The sequence below is a fragment of the Myiozetetes cayanensis genome, unplaced genomic scaffold, assembly GCF_022539395.1.
Source record: "Myiozetetes cayanensis isolate MyiCay16 unplaced genomic scaffold, myiCay2020 scf27, whole genome shotgun sequence".
NCBI classification, from domain to species: Eukaryota; Metazoa; Chordata; class Aves; order Passeriformes; family Tyrannidae; genus Myiozetetes; species Myiozetetes cayanensis.
This window is the reverse complement of record NW_026087488.1, coordinates 5,027,522-5,045,159: the sequence shown is the minus strand read 5'-3', so window position 1 is coordinate 5,045,159 and position 17,638 is coordinate 5,027,522. Positions and strand designations below refer to the sequence as shown.

Here is a 17,638-nt window from a genome sequence, read left to right as displayed (position 1 = left end):
TCCTCCCTGCCCTTGGGCACCCTGCACACACACACACCCACGACTTTCTGCCCCCTCAGTGCACTCCAGGAGGTGTTGGCCACTGAGCAGGTGCCAGTTGTTTTGTATGGACTTGCAGCAGGGCAGCTGTGGTGGAAGAGATGAGCTGGAGGAACTAATCCTGAGGGGGTTCAGCAGCCCCACACCCCTTGGGTGACAACCACCCCAAAGAAATTCAGCTTCTTGGAGCCATCAGGGAGCACACACGGAGAAGAGCAGCTTTATGGAAGAAGAAAAGACCCCAGGACAACAATCAGATTTGCTCCACTTCTACCACTTAATGGACACCAGGCTGCTTTCTGTGCTTTGCTGGGTGCCAGAGATTGGGAACAGCCCTGCCTTGGGCGGCTGGAGCCCAGGCAGGCAGATTTAGTTGAGATTGTGCAGACATTTCAGCACAGGCCGTTCCTCCCTGCCCGCCCTCAGAGCCGGGATGAGCTGTGCTCTTCCTGGCAGGCCCCGAGCAGCAGTGCCTGGACACTCCCTGATTCCCAGCCACCAAGGCAGCCTGGGGGGTGGTGGTCCTGGCAGACCCGTGGGAAAGGCACCTCCTGGAGTGCAGAGGTTCCCTGGAGCCCTTGCTGTGGCTATGCAGAGCTCGTCTCTCACTCGGTGCAAGGCAGGGAGGGGTTTCCATCCCTGGAGAGCAGCTTACAGGTTCCTTTCAGGGCAGTCTTCTGCTTCTGTCCACCAGCAAGGCAGAGCCTGGACCACGGAGAAGCCCAGCAAGATTCACCTGGGCTCCTCTCGGTGCTGCTGGCTCCAAAATACCTGGAATCCTGGTGCTGCCCCAGGGCCAGCCAGTCAGGGCTGCCCAGCCTCACAGGACAGACAGTCGTTCCTGGAACAGACGTCCAGAGCTCCAGAGTCACGCGTGACTCGGCCCTGAGTCACCCTCTCCCAGTGGCCCGGCCCCACCGCACCCGGCCCCAACCCGCACCAGGGCAGCGTGGGTGTGCAGCCAGCCCTCTCCTCAGGCTCCATCCCACTGCCTGGCATGTTGCAGGATTAATCCAGCTCCTGAGCTCAACAGCAGGTCAGACCTGTGGGCTACACCCAGCCTTGGCTCACCTCTTTGGCTCAGGGCAAACCCAGAGGACCTGAACAAGCAACCCTCCTCCGCAGACCCCAGTGTGGCATCAGGGATTGAGCTCTGGTGCTGTGGCCCCTCCAGCATCCCAAAGGGTCTACAACCCCCACCATCTACCCATCAGGCAAGTCCAGGCACCCCGTGTGCAACAAAATTCCTAAAACTGAACTGTTGAGCAAAACAGAAAGTTTAATGCCTCTTTCAGTCTCCTCTCAGCTCAGTGCCACCCCAATGCAGGGGGACCCCGCTGACAGGGCTGCCTGGCAATCCCTCAGCCAAGGCTCTGTCTGGAGGCTGTGGGGAGACTTCTTCATCCCAGCTGGACTCATCCTCAGCCCTCCAATCCACAGGACGCTGCAGTCTGGCTCATCCCGGTCGCTCGGGGCGCGGGTCTGGCTGGCATCCAAGGTCCCGGTGACAAGAAGAGAGTGGCTACATTCAACAGTTCTTCAACTGGCAGCTTTAGCTACTGGAGAAGGACATAAAGCTTGCCACTGAAGAACTGGTGCTGGTTAGCCAGGAGCAGGGGGGGCATGGAAGCACCTGGAAAGGGAACACATAGATCAGAGACAGGATCAAACCACGCTGAGCTGTCACCCACAGCAGCCAGGGCTGCTCCTCTCCCCGCCATCCACACCAGGTCCTGATCTACCACCTTGTCTTCCCCCCCCAAGGAAGCTCCTCGGGGCTGAAATCCACCCCCCATCACACAGAATCCAGAGGCAGCTGCGACCTCAACCCTTCCCTCTCCCAAAGCAGGTGGTGCGTGAGCTCCAGCACCTGCAGCCGGCCCTAACCCATGAGCGATGGGAAACCCAAGGCTGTTTCTGCTGGAAAAATAAGAGATAAGGCAGCCTGCTCCAGGCAGGGCAGGGAGGCCACTGCAGGTAGGGGTTATGGCATTCCCTGTCGGCTCACCTCGGGCATCCATCGGCGCTGGCAGGGTCCCACCTGGCCCAGGGCCAGCAGCCTCCTGACGGGGAAGACACTTTGTCAGGCGGCTGCTGCCAAGCCACCGGTGGGGGAATTTTGGGGAGTGCAGCTTTTTTTCCCCCTTGCTCCCTCCCACCACAAGTCATTTTGTTGGAGGGCAAGGACTGGTGGGAGACCCCACTGCTTCCCCTTCGGCCCAGGAAAAGTCCCCTTTCCACACCAAGCCAGCGTTTTGGCTGATTGGGGGTTGAGTTTTAAGGAACCCCCAAGGCAACCGGGCCTGGTGGGGTGGACAGACGGACCCGGTGGGGGCACAGACAGCACCGGGAAACTCCCTGGGGACCACCACAACATCCTCCTGCCGGCGTCACGCCACAAGCACGGGGGACCCCGGCTGGCCCCGGGCCTCGGTGGGCGGCGGGGGCGGCCGGACCCCGGCTGGGGGTTGCGGAGAGGCTCCCGGTGCGGGGCGCAGCGGCGGCGGCGGGGCCCGGCGGGGATGCCGAGCATTCCTGGCGTGCCGGGTACATCTGGTCCGGATTCCAGCGAGCTGGTCCCGGCCCTGCTCCACCCCCGCCGGCCCGTGAATCAGCACCCGCCGCTGAGCCACCGGCCCCGCCGGCACCGGGGGCTGGCGAGGGGGGGGCTGACGGTAACACGGCTCCCACCCACCCCTCCTCGGCACCGACAGACCACACCGGCTCTGGGAGGGGCCCCGCTGGGAGCTCGCCCCGCTAATAAAACCCGCCGTGCCCGCAGCCGGTGCCCCCCTCCCGGTATAACCGGGTCACTCCCCTCCACCAGAGCCTCCCCTCCCGGTAAAACCCACACCCCCCATCCCCCTCTAACCGAGACCGCTCCCCGCCACCGCCACTCCGTGGCCGCTGCTCCTCCGCTCCCCGGACCCCCCCGCCGCCCCTCCCGCCCCTCCGCCGCCCGGGATGCTCCGGCCGTGCCTGCGGCGGGAGCGGCCTCAGGTCAAAGTCTGCCCAGACCGGTCCCGGAGTGAAGGTCACCCCGGGGCGGCCACCGCCTGTCGCAGGAAGTCCGCGCCACGGCCCCGCCCGCCCCATCGGGATACCCCGGCGCGGGGGCCGCGCATCGGCCCCGGCCCCAAACCCCTCTCTGCACCGCGCCCTGACACCACCGGGGCGAGGCCGCCTGGCGCGGCGGCGCCGCGGGAGGGACGGGACGCGCCGCGCCGGGGCCCCCACCGCCGCCCTGCCCCGGGGGGAAGGTCACCTTCCCTTCCCGTGCCTTCCCGTCCCCGGTGGGGCGCAGCCCATAGACCCCCGGCGCACCGGCGGGCGGCTCAGCCGCTCTTACCGCGCGCCCTGTCCCCGTGCCGGCGGACCCACCTGCGGGTCCGGTCCTCCGGTGGCGGCCGTAGCCGTGCCGGGTCCTCGTGCCCGGTGCCGGTCCCCGTGCCCGGTGCCGGTCCCGGTGCCGCCTCCCCCGCCGCGCCGGCTCCGTCCCGGATCAGCTGGCGGAGTCATGACGCAGCCGCCCCCGGCCCCGCCCCTCGGCACCCGGCCCCGCCCCCGGGCCAATCGCCGGCCGGCACCGCCGCCGCGCGCCGCGCCCGCCCCCGCGCCGCGATTGACGCTTGCTCCCGCCAATGGAGATCCGGCGCGACCCGCCGCCCGGCCAATGGGAAGGGGAAGCCACCGCTCCGCCCCGCCCACCGCGCTGGGGGAGGGTCTGGTTCCCGCCTCGCCGGTCGGCGGTTGCCTTGGAAACGGGCGGGCCGCCGAGGGGCATGCCGGGAGTTGTAGTGCGGCGCGGCGCTCCCGGCATGCCCCGCGTGCTGTGAGTTGGCATTTTCAAGAGGGGGGAAGGGACGGCGGGGCCGGGGTGGCCCCGGAGGGGCCCGACCCTCCCACGGGCCCCGGGCGGGACGCAGCGCTGCCGCGGGGGCCGCCCTCGGGCGGCGCCTTCCAGTGCCCGGGGCTGGTGACACAGCCCCGATTCCGAGAAGTTGCTCCAAGTCCTCGGGCCAATCAGAAGTGAGCGCTCGGCGCGCGCGCCAATGGGCAGGCGCGGGGGGCGTGGCCGCGGGGACTCGGGTGACCCCGATGACTTGGCAGCGCCACGCGATGACTGGACAACTTCTTTAAAGGGGCCGCGCCCGCCGCGGTCGGCGGGGGAAGGGACGGCGCGCAGGGCACCAACAGCCAGCCCAGCTGAGCTCAGCTGAGCTCAGCCCAGCCCGGCCGGCCGGATCTGCGGGGCTCACCCGCTGTCCCGCGCGCAGCCACCACGCTGCTGTTCCCTCCCCGGCTGCTTAGCCGGTGGGATCAGCGGGTGCCGGGGGTGCGATGCCCCTTTAAGGCCGTCTCCTGCCCTTCGCCCCAGTAACAGCTGATTGCAGAGGGCCAGGCCGGGCGGGCCAATGAGCCGCCGCCACGTCCCGCCCACGTGACGCCCCACGCGCCGCCGCGCCATGCGGCGCTGCCCGGCGGGAGCCCCCGGCGCCCCTTAAAGGGGCCGCCCGCCGTGCGCCCGCCCGCCGCCGCCGCCCCGCCGGTGTCCCCCGCAGGCACCTCCGCAGCCCCGGCACCGCCGGAGGGCGGCGGCGGGCGGGCGGACCCGGCTCGGCTCAAAGGCAGCGGAGTTGGGCAGAGCCAAACGGGAGAGTCCAAGGGTGGCGGGGCCGGGCCGTCCCCGCTCCTCTTTACCGGCACTCACCTGCCGCCGGTGGGTGGGGTGGGGACCCCTTTAAGAGCGGCTGCCCCGTCAGCGCGGCTCGCCCGGCTCCAGCTGACAGCCCGGGGCGCCTCTGACGTCACGGTGACGTCACGCCCCCCCCGCGTCCCCGCCGTGTCCCGCCCCGCCGCTGCCCATGCCCGGCCCCGCGCCCCGGCCCCGCCGCACCGCCCCGCGCCCGCCCCGGGGAGCCCCGGCCCGGCCCCGCGCGGGCCCCGCGGGCCGCAGGTGCCGGCCCCCCCCGCGCACATGGCCGCATGTGACCGCCGTCACCTGACCAACATGGCCGGGGCCGCCCCCGCCGCGCCGCCGCCGCCGCCGCCGCTGCCAGGTAACGCGGGGCCGCCGGGGCGGTGAGGGCTCCCCCACCGCGGGGCGAGGGCTCACGGGGCCGGCCCTCGGGCCTGCGGGGCTCAGTCGGGCTCCGCACTCCCTCCCCTCCCCGGGGCGAGGGCCCTGCGGGGCCGCGTCTCTGGCCGTGGGTCGGTGCTGGGGATGCGCTCCTTGCTCTGGGCATCCTCAGCGCCACCCCCGGGGCCAGCGTGTAACCCCCACCAGCCCTGGGGGTGCAGATGATCCATCGTGCGTCCCCCAGCCCCAAGTCCCATCAAGTTCCCGCCACCAGCCCTTGTGGCTCTGGATGTCCCGTCGTGTCCCTCGCTCGAGGGTGGGGCCGCGGAGGTGCCACTGTGGCCCTCCCACCACCTGCAGAGGTCCCATCCTATCCCCTTCCCCAGCAGTCGGTTCAGGTCTTACCATGCCCCCACACTGATCCCTTCCCCAGCACTCGGACCCATCATGTGCAGATCCCATCGTGTTCACCTTCCTGTTTAAACCCCACCGTATCCTCCTGCTTGGCTGCAGAGGTTTCATGGTGTCCCTCCCTGCCGGGGTTGGTCTCTTCTCAACCCCCACCTCCTGACACAGCGACCAAGCCCTTAAAACAGCCTCTTTTCTTTGCCCGGGGTGCCAATGGGGAAGTGAGACTTGCCGCGTGACAGGGAGGGCAGGACGGTGCCGTGCTGCTCTGCTCGCTCACAGCCCCTCTGGGCCACCTTCCTCCCAGCAGGAGCCGACATGGAGAGCTTCCTGCAGAGCGTGGAGAGGGACCTGAGCATCGACCGCCGGCAGCTGGCCGCCGCCACCGACAGGACCCACGTCACCGCCTTCGTCCCCGTGAAATGGCTCTCCAGCCTCCGTGAGCGCCGGGCTCTGCCTGCCCTGTGCCCGCGGCCGGAGGGGCTGAGCGAGGTGGAGGTGAGGACGTTCCTGCAGCACTCGGTGCAGAAGCTGCCCGCGGGCTGGACCCGGGTGGAGATCCACGGGCTGCGGAAGGACCGCCTGAGGTACCCGCTGCGGGTGCAGCCCCCCAGCTCTGACAGCCCGGAGACCCTGCACGGCTTCATGCAGAGCGTGGCCACTCAGAACTACCGCAACCTGTGGTGCCGGGCCCACGCCCGCTACGCGCGGCCCTACCAGCACGCGGATGCGCCGCCCACCGTGCCGGCCCTGGATGCCCTCCGGGCTGCCCTGCAGAAGGCGTATGGCTGCCCCGTCCTCCAGGTGGGCAGGAATGTGCACGGTGCTTCCCCCGCCAAGGAGAGCCCGGCGGCCACCAAAGGGGTGCCCTCCTGCCCCAACGTGCTGCAGGCGGAAGCGCTGCTGGAGTCGGCCGACACGCTGTACGTCGTCTACCCGTACGTGCAGTACTGCCTGCACGACATCGTGACGTTCAGCCCGGCCAAGCTCACCAACAGCCACGCCAAAATCCTCTTCCTCCTCTTCCACGTGCTGCAGGCCATGAGGGCTTGTCACCAGGCGGGTCTGGCTTGCGGCGCCTTTTCGCTTCGGGACGTGGCTGTGGATGAGAAGCTGTGCAGCCGCCTGCGTGTGAACTTCAGAGAGTACGAGGGACCGAGGGAGGAGGAGGTGATCCTGGAGGCTGGTGTGGAACGAGTGAGTGAGCAAAGCCGTGTTGGGCAGGAGGCGAGGTGCACCACCTGCCAGAAGGACCTCCGAGACCTGGTGTTGCGGTGGGTGCACGGGCAGGTCAGCAACTTCGACTACCTTATGCGTCTAAACAGTTTGGCTGGGAGGAGAATGGGAGACCCCAACTACCACCCGGTTCTTCCGTGGGTGGTGGACTTCACCACCAAAAACGGCAAGTTCAGGGACCTGAGGAAATCCAAGTTCCGTCTCAACAAGGGAGACAAGCAGCTGGACTTCACCTACGAGATGACCAAGCAGGCGTTCGTTGCCGGGGGGTCAAGTGGGGAGCAGCTCCACGTCCCCCATCACATCTCCGATGTCCTTTCAGATATCACCTACTACGTGTACACGGCTCGGAGGACACCCAAGGCAGTGCTGTGCTGCCACGTGAGGTCCCAGTGGGAGCCCAACGAGTATCCAGCCAGCATGGAGCGCATGCAGAGCTGGACCCCGGATGAGTGCATCCCGGAGTTTTACACAGACCCCTCCATCTTCCGATCCATCCACCCGGACATGCCCGACCTGGACGTGCCGTCGTGGTGTAGCTCCTACGAGGAGTTCATCGAAGTTCACCGGATGCTGCTTGAGAGCAGGGAGGTCTCCCAGGACCTCCACCACTGGATTGACCTCACGTTCGGGTACAAGCTGCTGGGGAAGGATGCAGTCAAAGAGAAGAACGTCTGCCTCCATCTGGTCGACAACCACACGCATCTGACGACCTACGGGGTGGTGCAGCTGTTCGACCAGCCCCATCCCAGGCGCATGGTGGGACCTGCCTACACTCCTGCTGAAGCTCCAGCCATTGCCAGGCCTCTTCTCCAGAACATCCGGGAGACCGTGTTTCTGGAGGATATCCAAGGCCAGGTGACGGATGCGGTGAATGGGCTGGTCCTGGAGGCTACTCCCAGTGAAACCACCTGGTCTGGGGAGAAGTCCGTCGCTGGTGAGGATGATTTAGAGCAAGGCATGGAAGCCCTGGATTCGATTCCTGCTACTGGTAGAGCTGGTGACCAGCCCTCTGCTGCTGCTGTGCCTTCAGCACAGCCCTCCACCTTCCCTGCTTATGCCACTGACGGCAAATCCTCAGGTGCCCGACCTCTCCGCCGGAGCAAGGCAGGAGCTGGGGATCAGGCTGACATGAAAATCACACTCCCTGAAGGCTTCAATCCACTCCAGGCCCTGGAAGAACTGGAGAAACTGGACAATTTCTTGGTTAAAGGTCTAAGCAGCGAGATGCAGCTAATGGAGCAGCCGTGGGAAGAGCCACCGCTGGGTCTCTCGGATCTCTTCCAGAGGGACATGCAAGCCTTGGGCATTCTGGTAGCTGAGATTATATTTGCTCCGAGGATTCGCCCATCGAAGCCCGACGCGTCGCTGTTGGAGCGGTTCCTGATGGTGCGAAATCTGTGCCGTTACCATCCCAAGGAGATCCCAGCCCCGCTCCAGCACGTGCTGCATGTCCTGCTGCAGCTGAACGTGCCGGTGGAGAAGCTTCTGAAGACCAGGCCGGGCAAGGGCACAGCGCAGTTGTTTGAGTACAAACCCATCTCCCAGGGCCTCCCCCCACCCTGTCCCATGCAGCTCCTCAGTCCCTTCAGCTCCATTGTGCCCTTCCCCACGTACTTCCCAGCTCTGCACAAATTCATTTTCACCTATCAGGCAAAGAAGGTGGAGGATGAAGGCCAAGGCCGGGAGCTTGTTTTTCAGCTGTGGCAGCAGCTGGAGGGGATCCTTTCTGAAATCACTCCTGAAGGCTTGGAGATTCTTCTGCCCTTCATCTTATCTCTGATGTCTGAGGAGAACACCGCTGTCTACGCAGCGTGGTACCTCTTTGAACCCATAGCTAAATCCCTCGGTCCGAAGAACGCCAATAAATACTTGCTCAAGCCACTGATCGGAGCGTACGAGACCCCCTGCCACCACCACGGCAGGTTCTACCTGTACACAGACTGCTTTGTGGCCCAGCTGATCGTGCGCCTGGGGCTGCAGTCCTTCCTCCTGAACCTGCTGCCCCACATCCTGCAGATCCTCGTTGGCATCGAGAGCTCGCGGGAGGAGAGCAAATCCCTCCTCGGCGCGGCCGAGGATGATGAGAGTGGAGGGGAAAGCCCGGTGTCGTGTGTGTTCGGGGAGGAGATCAAAATGGACGTGGAGCACAGCTCTGCTGCACTGGACCTCCTTGACTACACCTCTGGTGTCAGCTTCCATGACCAGGCCTACCTGCCTGAGGCTGAGGAATTCCAGGGTGGCCTCTATGTCGGGGAATCTCTGCAGCCTCAGGAGCAGGAATCGCTCAGCCTTGGCCGGCTGAGTGACAAGAGCAGTGCCAGCGAGGTGTCCCTGGGAGAGGACAGACCTGCTGACGGGGATTCCCAGAAGGACAAGAGCAGCTTGAAGTCGATGGACAGCAGCCAGGACCTGAAACAGAGCGAGGACTCAGAGGAGGAGGAAGAGGAGCATGAGGAAGAGGAGCACGATGACGCTGTGGTTGATGCAGAGCTAACAGTGGTTGTGGATGCTGGTGCCTCTGTGGATGTCACCCTGGCTGATGACAGCAGCGAGCCTGAGGATGGGGAGGGAGAGGAGCTGCCGGATCACTCCGATGACAAAGAGCAGACAATACTGCTGGGTAAGACTGCCAGTGTTGAGCCTGGGCAAACATCCACTAAAGGGCAGAGCCTGGGAAGAAGTGGGTCCGGATTTGGGGTTGTCTGTGGTGCCAGCTTGGGGACAGCGATGAAACCAGCGTAAAAGGCCAGTTCTGCCTGTGGATCTGAGACTCAAGGCGCTGCTCCTGGGGCTGGCAGGGTCGGGGCAGCAGGCGGGTGATAACTAATCTGTTCTGTGCCGGGCTCTGTCCTTGCAACTGTTTTTGTTTTGCAGACACAGCCTGTAAGATGGTGAGGTGGCTCTCAGCCAAGCTGGGCCCGACCGTCACGTCCCGCTTCATCGCCAGGAACCTGCTCCGTCTGCTCACGTCCTGCTACGTCGGTAATGTCTGCTCCCTGCACCCCGGGGTCCCGGGGTGGGCTGTGCCCCAGATCTCTCTGCTGCTGGCTTGGGTGGAGCTGCTGCTCCAGCTCACCATGTGTTCTCTGGGCAGGCCCCACCAGGCAGCAGTTTGTACCGAGCAACGATGAGAACAGTCCCCTGAGTACAGGAAACATCTACCAGAAACGGCCGGTGCTGGGAGATCAGGTGTCCAGGCCAGTGCTGGCCTGCCTTGTGCACATGGCCTACCTGTATGGAGAGCCCGTCCTCACCTACCAGTACCTGCCCTACATCAGCTACCTGGTCAGTATTGCCTTTTCTCCTCTTCTCACGCGTGTTGGGGTGAGAGGTGTGTCCAGGCCCAAAAGGAGGATGCACAGTAAATAGTTCAACCTCACCAGGAGCCTCCTGCATAAAAAGTTGAACTTGGCTGAGCTCTGTCTGGGTCAGTGTGGGCTGAGCAGCTCTGGCTGTGCTGGCTGAGAAAGGCTGGACAGGCTCTTTCACCACCTGCCCCAAGCTCCAGGCTGCTCCCAGCAAAGCACATGGCTGTTTACAGACTCCTTTTCCCCCATTTCAGCCAGGGGCTTTCCCTGTCAGACCCATATCTGACACATGTGAAGCCAGAGAAAAAGCTTTTCTTCTGCTTTGCTGGGCGAGGGTGCCCAAACAGAGCTGGCAGAAGGGTGGGATTGTGATAACAGGCAGGAGGAGCAGCTTGGGCTGCTGTGGGATTGCTGGAGCGAGTGTTCTTAGAGGTCTGTGTGGGTAGATAGGGATGAACTGGGGAGAGGCTAAAGGGTTTTCAACTGTCTGAAAAGTACTGGCAAGACTCACCAACTTTTCAGCTTGAAATTCATAGCTGAAAAGCAAGAGGAAAATGTATAATGCAGCTGGTTGAAAAACTAATTTTTCATCAAAAAAAAAAAGGGTCTGAATGTTTTAAACAGGCTTATTTTTCATATTGCTCCCTTTTTAGTGGTTATAAACACTTTGGTTATGGATTCTCGTTTAAATGGAAAACTTCAGTAGCTTTTTGATAATTTAAACGTAGAGGAAAAGAGGCCACAGCTGTTCATTTAAAGAAAACAAAAAGGCATTGTCAGTTTTTCCAGTGTTGAAGGGGAGATTTTTCAGGGGAAAAAATCCCATTTTTCAGCAAAATCATCCTCCACCCAGTTGCAATCACAGCTCCAGCTGTTCTGCTTTGCTTTACTAAGCTCATTGCTTGGGGGCACGGAGGGGATTAATACCCCTGTGAAACAGCATTTGGCAACCTGATATTAAAGCGATGGAACTTGCGGGTCACAAATAGGATAAAGTCAATCCTTCTTGCAGGATTTGGCAGGGTGGCTACTTTGTGAGAGGAAGAGCCTCTGTGATGAGCTGGAAGATGGCAGGTGTACAAGAAATATAGCGGAAACTGGGAATTGTCTGCGGGTTTTGTTATTGGCTCTCTTTTCTTGGGTGTTTGATTTGTCTGGGAGTTGGGAAATAGCACAATCTAGAAGAAATCTTTTAGCGTTGCTGCTGATGTTATTAACTCTGTGGCAGTGCCATAACAGCACTAGTACATTGTCAGCAAAAAGGGATGTGTTGTTCTGCCTCATGAAATTATTAGGAGCTGGGTTTCTAGAAGTCAGCAGCAGGTTTGCCCATAATTTGTGCTTGGGTATGTCATGCAAGGACTGTCCCTCTGCAGACTGCACATCCACATGGGATGAAGGCACTGATTCTTGCTTTTAACCTGTGTGTAAGAGGTTTCCCCTCTTTCTCTGCTGGCAAACGATGCTCTGGGGTCTGCAAGATGGTGTCGGCCAGTGTGGGGTTGTCACTCTCCCTTCTAAATTTCCCAGCTCTGACCAGTACTACCATTCTAGGTTTTGAGGCTGAGCTCAGGTGATCCTGGGATCACCCTGGCTGTGTCCTGCTGGGGAGATGGTGTCCCTGAATGATTCCTCTTGCAGGTTGCGCCCAGCGGCGGCTCCGGCGGCGTCCGGCTGAACAGCCGGAAGGAGGCCGGGCTCCTGGCTGCTGTGACACTGACTCAGAAGATCGTGGTGTGTCTCTCTGACACCACACTGATGGATATTCTCCCCAAGATCAGTCAGGAGGTGCTGCTCCCAGTGCTGGGCTTCCTCACTTCACCAGCTGTCGGGTAAGCGCTGCAGCCTGCCGTGCCTTCCGCCAGGATCGGCACAAAATCGGGGATTTGGAAATGGTTCTTAATGCTCCTGGGGTTGGGGGGCCTGCACCTGCCCTGGTGTGCTCCTCCTCACAGCTTGTGATGCCCAAAAGATTCTGAAAAAGGCAGGAAGTGTGACACAGAGGATGGGAAAAAGGGATATGTGGAGGGCAGGCTGGTAATGGGTGTCCTCTTCAGCTTCCCCAGTGGTGCCCAGGCCCGTGTTGTCCTGTGCATCAAGACAATCAGCCTAATTGCCTTGATCTGCCTGCGGATTGGGCAGGAGATGGTGCAGCAGCATTTGAGTGACACGGTGAGAAACTTCTTCGGGGCGTTCTCACTTCTGCAGGAGCTGCAGGACCAGGTCAGTGATGTGGGAGAGCTCCTCCTGCCATCTCCCAGTACCCTGATGCAGGAATGAGGTGGGCATTCCTGCACACACCAGTATTGGTGTCAGCAGTGTCCACCCAGGCTGTGTTTGTGTAATTACTTCTGTGGGGGGAGCATCTGATTTTGGGCATCTTCCTGTTTTCTCTTGCCAGGGGTTGACAGCAGAGTCGCTGAGCAGCTGTGAGGTGCCAGTGATGGAGGTGCCCCTTTCAGATGGGAAGCTGCTGGCCCTGGATCCATCCGTGCTGGTGGAGTTACAGAAGGTGTTTAACCCTGAGATGGCCTACATCACCTACATCCCCTTCTCCTGCTTGCTAGGTATGGCTTGGCCACCAGCTCCAGGGATTTGTGAGAGAGTTCCATGGTCTGTGCATGCATGCTGGGCCTGAACTCAAGCGAAATCAGAGGTTATAGAGCTGCTGGAGGAAACACAACAGCTTCTGTGATGTGGCTTGGTCTGCTGGTTGGGTTGGGACCCCCCCTGGGCTTCAGGCAGCTTTAGCTGGGAGCAGCGTGTGGCTGGCTTGTGGGGGATGCTGTGTTCACAGCCCTGTGCTGACCCTGTTCTGGGGGTGATGCTGGGGAAATTCCTTCCCCTGAAGCCCTGTTCCCTCCCTTCAGGTGACGTTATCCAGACAGTTGTGCCCAACCACTCGCTGGTGGAGAAGCTGGCCAGCCTCTATCTGGAGAACGTGAACCCCAAGAACCTGCAGGTCGTTGGCCTGGAGCAAGCACCGAGCGTGGTGGGCTCAGACCAAGACACGAGAGGGGCTGAGCCCTTCTCCAGCCCTCACGAGGACAGTCACTCCGGTACTTTTGGGAGCGTGCTGGTAGGGAACCGCATCCAGGTCCCTGTGGACACGCAGTCTGAGGGTCTCGGCCTACTTCGCCTCAGTGCTGGCACTGATGGCTTTATCCCCAGCTCGTCCAGCGAGGAGAATGCCCTGAAGCACGACCTGCCTCGCAGCACACACATGCTGTGTGGGAACTGGCTGGCCTACTGGCAGTATGAGATTGGGGTGAGCCAGCATGACCCCCGCTTCCACTTCCACCAGATCAAGCTGCAGAGTTTCTCAGGGCACTCGGGGGCCATCAAGTGTGTGGCACCGCTCGGCAGCGAGGATTTCTTCCTGAGCGGCAGCAAGGACAAGACTGTCCGCCTTTGGCCCCTGTACAACTACGGGGACGGCACCAGCGAGGTGCCACCGCGGTTCACCTACGCTGAGCACAAGAAGTCTGTTTTCTACGTGAGCCAGCTGGAGGCACCGCAGCACGTGGTGAGCTGCGATGGGACCGTGCACATCTGGGACCAGTTCACGGGTAAGAAGGGAAAGGGTGAGGGCTGGCTGGAGGGAACTCGTCCAGTCCTTACAGACAGAGGGGCCGTACTGAGTTTGGATGGCTCCCGTTAAAACCCAGCACAGAAGTGTAGATTTACTGTGTGCCTTCTCTGTGCATCTGCTGCCACAGTGTCTCCGTCGTGTTTTCACAGGCAAACTTCTCCGGACTTTTGATGAATTAGACAGCAAAGTGCCCATCACAGCTGTGACCACCATGCCACCTCCCCATCACAGCATCTCCGTGGCCAGCGCAGACTCTGTGCTGCGGTTCATCGACCACAGGAAACCAGGACTGCAGGTAGGGACCCTAGAGCTCTGCAAGCCACCCTCCTCCATCCGTGTGCGTAACGATGCGATCACGGCTGGCTCAGAGCCGGCTGCCATGACTCCATGGAAGCCAGCTGAATCTGGGGTCTCTTGTCCCCTAAATGCCAGATCTCCATCCCCCATGGCTGGGCTGTCTCTCTTGCAGCACGAGTTCCGCCTGGCCAGCGGGGTGAGCGCGGGGCTCATCCGCTGCCTGGCCGTCAGTCCCAACGGGCGCAGCGTCATGGCCGGCTTCTCCTCCGGCTTCATCGTGCTGCTGGACACCAGGACAGGGCTCATCATGCGGGGGTGGCCTGCCCATGAGGGAGACATCCTGCAGATCAAGGTGAGAGGTTCAGCTGGGACCGGGGTGGGGCCTCGTCGATCCTGTGAGGATGGACGGATGCATGGAGCATCCTTCCAGCGGGGCTTGTCTGCTCCACCCTGGAGCATTCCTCCACCTTTGCTGTGTCCCTAAGAGGCTGCTCAGGCTCTCCTGCCCCTTGGTTAGTGCTGTCAGTGGCTGTTCCTGGTCCAACCCATCCTGAACAGAGATCAGCCCTCCTGGGTGTCAGTCCTTACTGAGCAGGTCTGCAGCAGCTCCCGTGAAGAAGCAAATGTGTTGCTTTCTCCACGGGGGCTCTCAGCTTCCCAGGGAGAGTGTCACTCTAATGAATAACTCTTGTCCATATTTACCCACCCTCAGGGAGCAGTGCTGGGGCTCCAGTGTCCTTGACCCAAACATGGGTTAAACAAAGTTCAGCAGTGTGGGTTGTTTACCCTCTCACTAGCTCTGCTAATAAGCAATCCAGGCTTCTCCTACCCTCAGCAGTGTTTTTCACTGTGAGAGAGCCTCCTGATTCCTTTTCCTGAAAAGGAAAATAGTTTAGCAGGTGATTTAGTGGAGAGGGAGACTGCATGGTAATCCCTTTACCCACTGCAGTAATAACAGATGATGAATGAGTTGTGTTGTGTATCAGAATATTGTTGAGAAGAGGCACAGCCCACCTCTTGGAGGATAGCACTGGAGGAGATTGCCAGCTACCAGAGCATTGCTAATACTTCTCGGTCCCATCAGTTGCTTGGAAATGGCTGTGACTGTCCCAAGGAACTGCACTGTGTCTGGGAGCTTTTACAGCAGGAGTGTTGGCTCACTGGCCTTTCCTTTCCTGCAGGCTGCAGAGGGCAGCGTGCTAATCAGCTCCTCTTCGGATCATTCCCTGACTGTGTGGAAGGAACTGGAGCAGAAACCTTTGCACCACTACAAATCTGCGTCCGAACCCATCCACGCGTTCGACCTCTACGGTAACGAAGTGGTGACTGGCACTGTGGCCAACAAGATCGGGGTCTACTCCATGCTGGAGTCCTCAGCCCTGCCCATCAGCACGACCAAGCTGAGCTCTGAGAATTTTCGGGGTACTCTGACCAGCCTGGCAGTGCTGCCCACCAAGTGCCATCTCCTGCTGGGCTCCGACAACGGCATCATCCGCCTCCTGGCGTAGTGACCCCCAGCCCAGGAGCCTGTGGCTGTCCCACAGTGCTGGTGGTGGAGCTGGAAGCCGGCAGCGTGGCTTTTGGAGGAGGCAGAGTTAGATGTTTCTGAACGGAGGATGCAGGGGGAGGTGTACTTGTTAGTGAGCACTTGGTAAAGCGTCTCTTAACCTCTTTCTGTATCTTTAAAAAGAAAAAAAAAGCCATAACTGAGAAACCTCCACTGCTGCTGGGAGAGATATGGGGCGTTGTAGGTCACTGTCACCCCTGCAGAGAGGCCTGGAGCTTTCCATACCATGTGTGCCTGACCCCAGGGGACTGTGAGCTGCCCTCACAGAGTAATAGGGACCACAGGAACCCTCCCTCCTTCAGTTAAGGAGTAAGAGGTGCCCCTTGACAAAACACAACAGTTTAGCTACTGCCATCTGCACTTACCCTTCACTTCCACTCCTGAACCACTGAACAGTCTTAGTAGGATAGCATAAGCTGGGCCTGGGAACTGCTGCCTTCAGAGCTGGGCGGTGCCAGGCACCTCCTTCTCCCATGGTCGGTGCTCCAAGCCCAGAGGAGGTACTTTATGAACTTTAGGTCCTGCCAGCTGAGTTAGAGCCTGCACAGGAGGAGGAGATGTTAACTAGAGCCCTTCTGCTGCCATACTGGCTGCAGGGCAAAGAATGGAATGGAAGTCAGCCAAGGCACAAACCCCTTCTGCTCTGCCACTTCATTTAGGAATGGGCTGCTGCAGAGGGGCAGTTTGGAATGGGAATGTGACCCTCTAGGGAGGCTAGAACTAGATGCCTCCATGAGGATTTTGGTTTCTGGAGCAGTAGGGTAGGGCTGTTGTTGGTTCCTGCCCCAGCATCCAGTGATGATGTAAGGGGTGAGGAATGCCCAGTGTGCAGTGCACTGGCAGGGATCCTCAAGAAATCCTTCTAATCCTCTCCTTCGTGCTGGTCAGATTCCTGGGGAAGACAGGACAGCACAAAGGTGCTCAGTTTTGTCCCCTCCTGCCCTTGTAGGGTGAGAACCAGGAGGCATTATCCAGCATGGTCTCCCTCTGACCTTCCCTTTGGGACAGCACTGTCTCTTCCCACCCCAAAAGCAAAGAGTGTGCTCTTTGACCCAGCAGTAGGAGCAGTTGCCTCACTTCTATTGCAGCCCTTTTCCCATCCATCCTTCAGCCTAGCCAGAGCCAGTATCAGGAGAGCGGGAAGCTCTTATCGTAGGCAGAGGAGGAGCCTGCTGTGGGTTGTCCTGGGAGGGGAAAGGGCTTTGATCCAGCTGCTGGTTCATCTGAGCCACCTGCAGCTGGGGAGGTGAGTGGTTGGCCAGTGCTGTCCTTCCCTACCCAAGGGGAGCTCTCAGTCCCTTGTTGCCTATTAACCATTTGCAATAGATGTAAATATTTACTTCTAATAAACTCTTTGAAAGAGCTGCAGAGCCGGGTGTGTGGAAGCTCTGTGCTGGAGGGGCTGGGTGTGCTGGCTGCAACTCTCCTGCTCTGCAGCCAGAGCTAAAGCCTTTCATTTGGGCACCTCTTGTGTTCTGGGGGAGCTGGAGGAGGGATGCTGTGAAGATGCCCTGGATGTAAGGTAGGACTCTGCTGCACAAGGACTTGGATTTGCTTTCCAAGGGGAATTAGCTCCTCATGTTGCAGCAGAATGTCCCAAAGTAGTTTGTGGTTGCAGAGCTCAAACCTGTCTCCTCCCCACTCCTTCCCAGTGTCTGGGGTGAGTTTGGGAACCAAGACTTACTGCAAGGAACAGATGACTGGAAGCGCTGTGATCCCATTAGCATTCCCCACTGCTCTTTGATGACTCCTGTCCCACTGAGAACACAGACAGAAAGTGGGAAGGATCACCATCACTTCTGCATACAGCACAAAACCACGCAGGACAGGACTGCTGGAATTCTGCCCGTCCCTGAGACTGCTCCTCCGTGCCCCAGCAGTGCGTGCGTGCTGTGGAGCCTGGCACCCAGGCCAGCTGCCCTGGCAGAGCTCTGGAGCGTGCTGTGCCCCAGGGGAGGGACCAGCTGCTCTTGGCTCAGCCCAGCCTGGGCATCACACTCTCCCACTCCATGTGTGGCCACGGGGGCCCTGGGCACCTGCCATCTGTTAAACCCGTGCCTCGCGCCGGCTGCAGCAGGAGCAGCTGCGATGCAGGGAGTGAAGAACTG

At 60.7% G+C, this 17,638-nt stretch overlaps 1 protein-coding gene and 1 long non-coding RNA gene across 4 annotated transcripts; one reads left to right on the top strand and one right to left on the bottom strand.

Moving 5' to 3' along the window:
• Positions 1 to 1,300: 1,300 nt before the first annotated feature.
• Positions 1,301 to 4,815, bottom strand: LOC126643360 (uncharacterized). Of its 2 annotated transcripts, none has more exons than XR_007629743.1 (3): positions 4,751 to 4,815; positions 2,048 to 2,102; positions 1,301 to 1,672 (listed from the first exon to the last, which is right to left on the bottom strand). It is a non-coding gene; the product is annotated as an uncharacterized LOC126643360 (long non-coding RNA). The 2 variants fall into 2 exon arrangements; XR_007629744.1 differs by lacking the exon at positions 4,751 to 4,815 and adding an exon at positions 3,421 to 3,443.
• A 143-nt stretch (positions 4,816 to 4,958) lies between these two features.
• WDR81 (WD repeat domain 81) lies at positions 4,959 to 16,898 on the top strand. Of its 2 annotated transcripts, none has more exons than XM_050321634.1 (11): positions 4,959 to 5,099; positions 5,838 to 9,386; positions 9,641 to 9,748; positions 9,861 to 10,051; positions 11,716 to 11,906; positions 12,132 to 12,297; positions 12,476 to 12,641; positions 12,945 to 13,643; positions 13,816 to 13,961; positions 14,136 to 14,315; positions 15,145 to 16,898. In XM_050321634.1, exons 1-11 carry the CDS (start codon positions 5,018 to 5,020, stop codon positions 15,469 to 15,471), a joined length of 5,805 nt encoding a protein of 1,934 aa, XP_050177591.1. In that variant the 5' UTR covers positions 4,959 to 5,017; the 3' UTR covers positions 15,472 to 16,898. The 2 variants fall into 2 exon arrangements, with proteins under 2 accessions (XP_050177591.1, XP_050177590.1); XM_050321633.1 differs by having other exon boundaries at positions 5,000 to 5,099; positions 5,835 to 9,386.
• Positions 16,899 to 17,638: the final 740 nt, after the last annotated feature.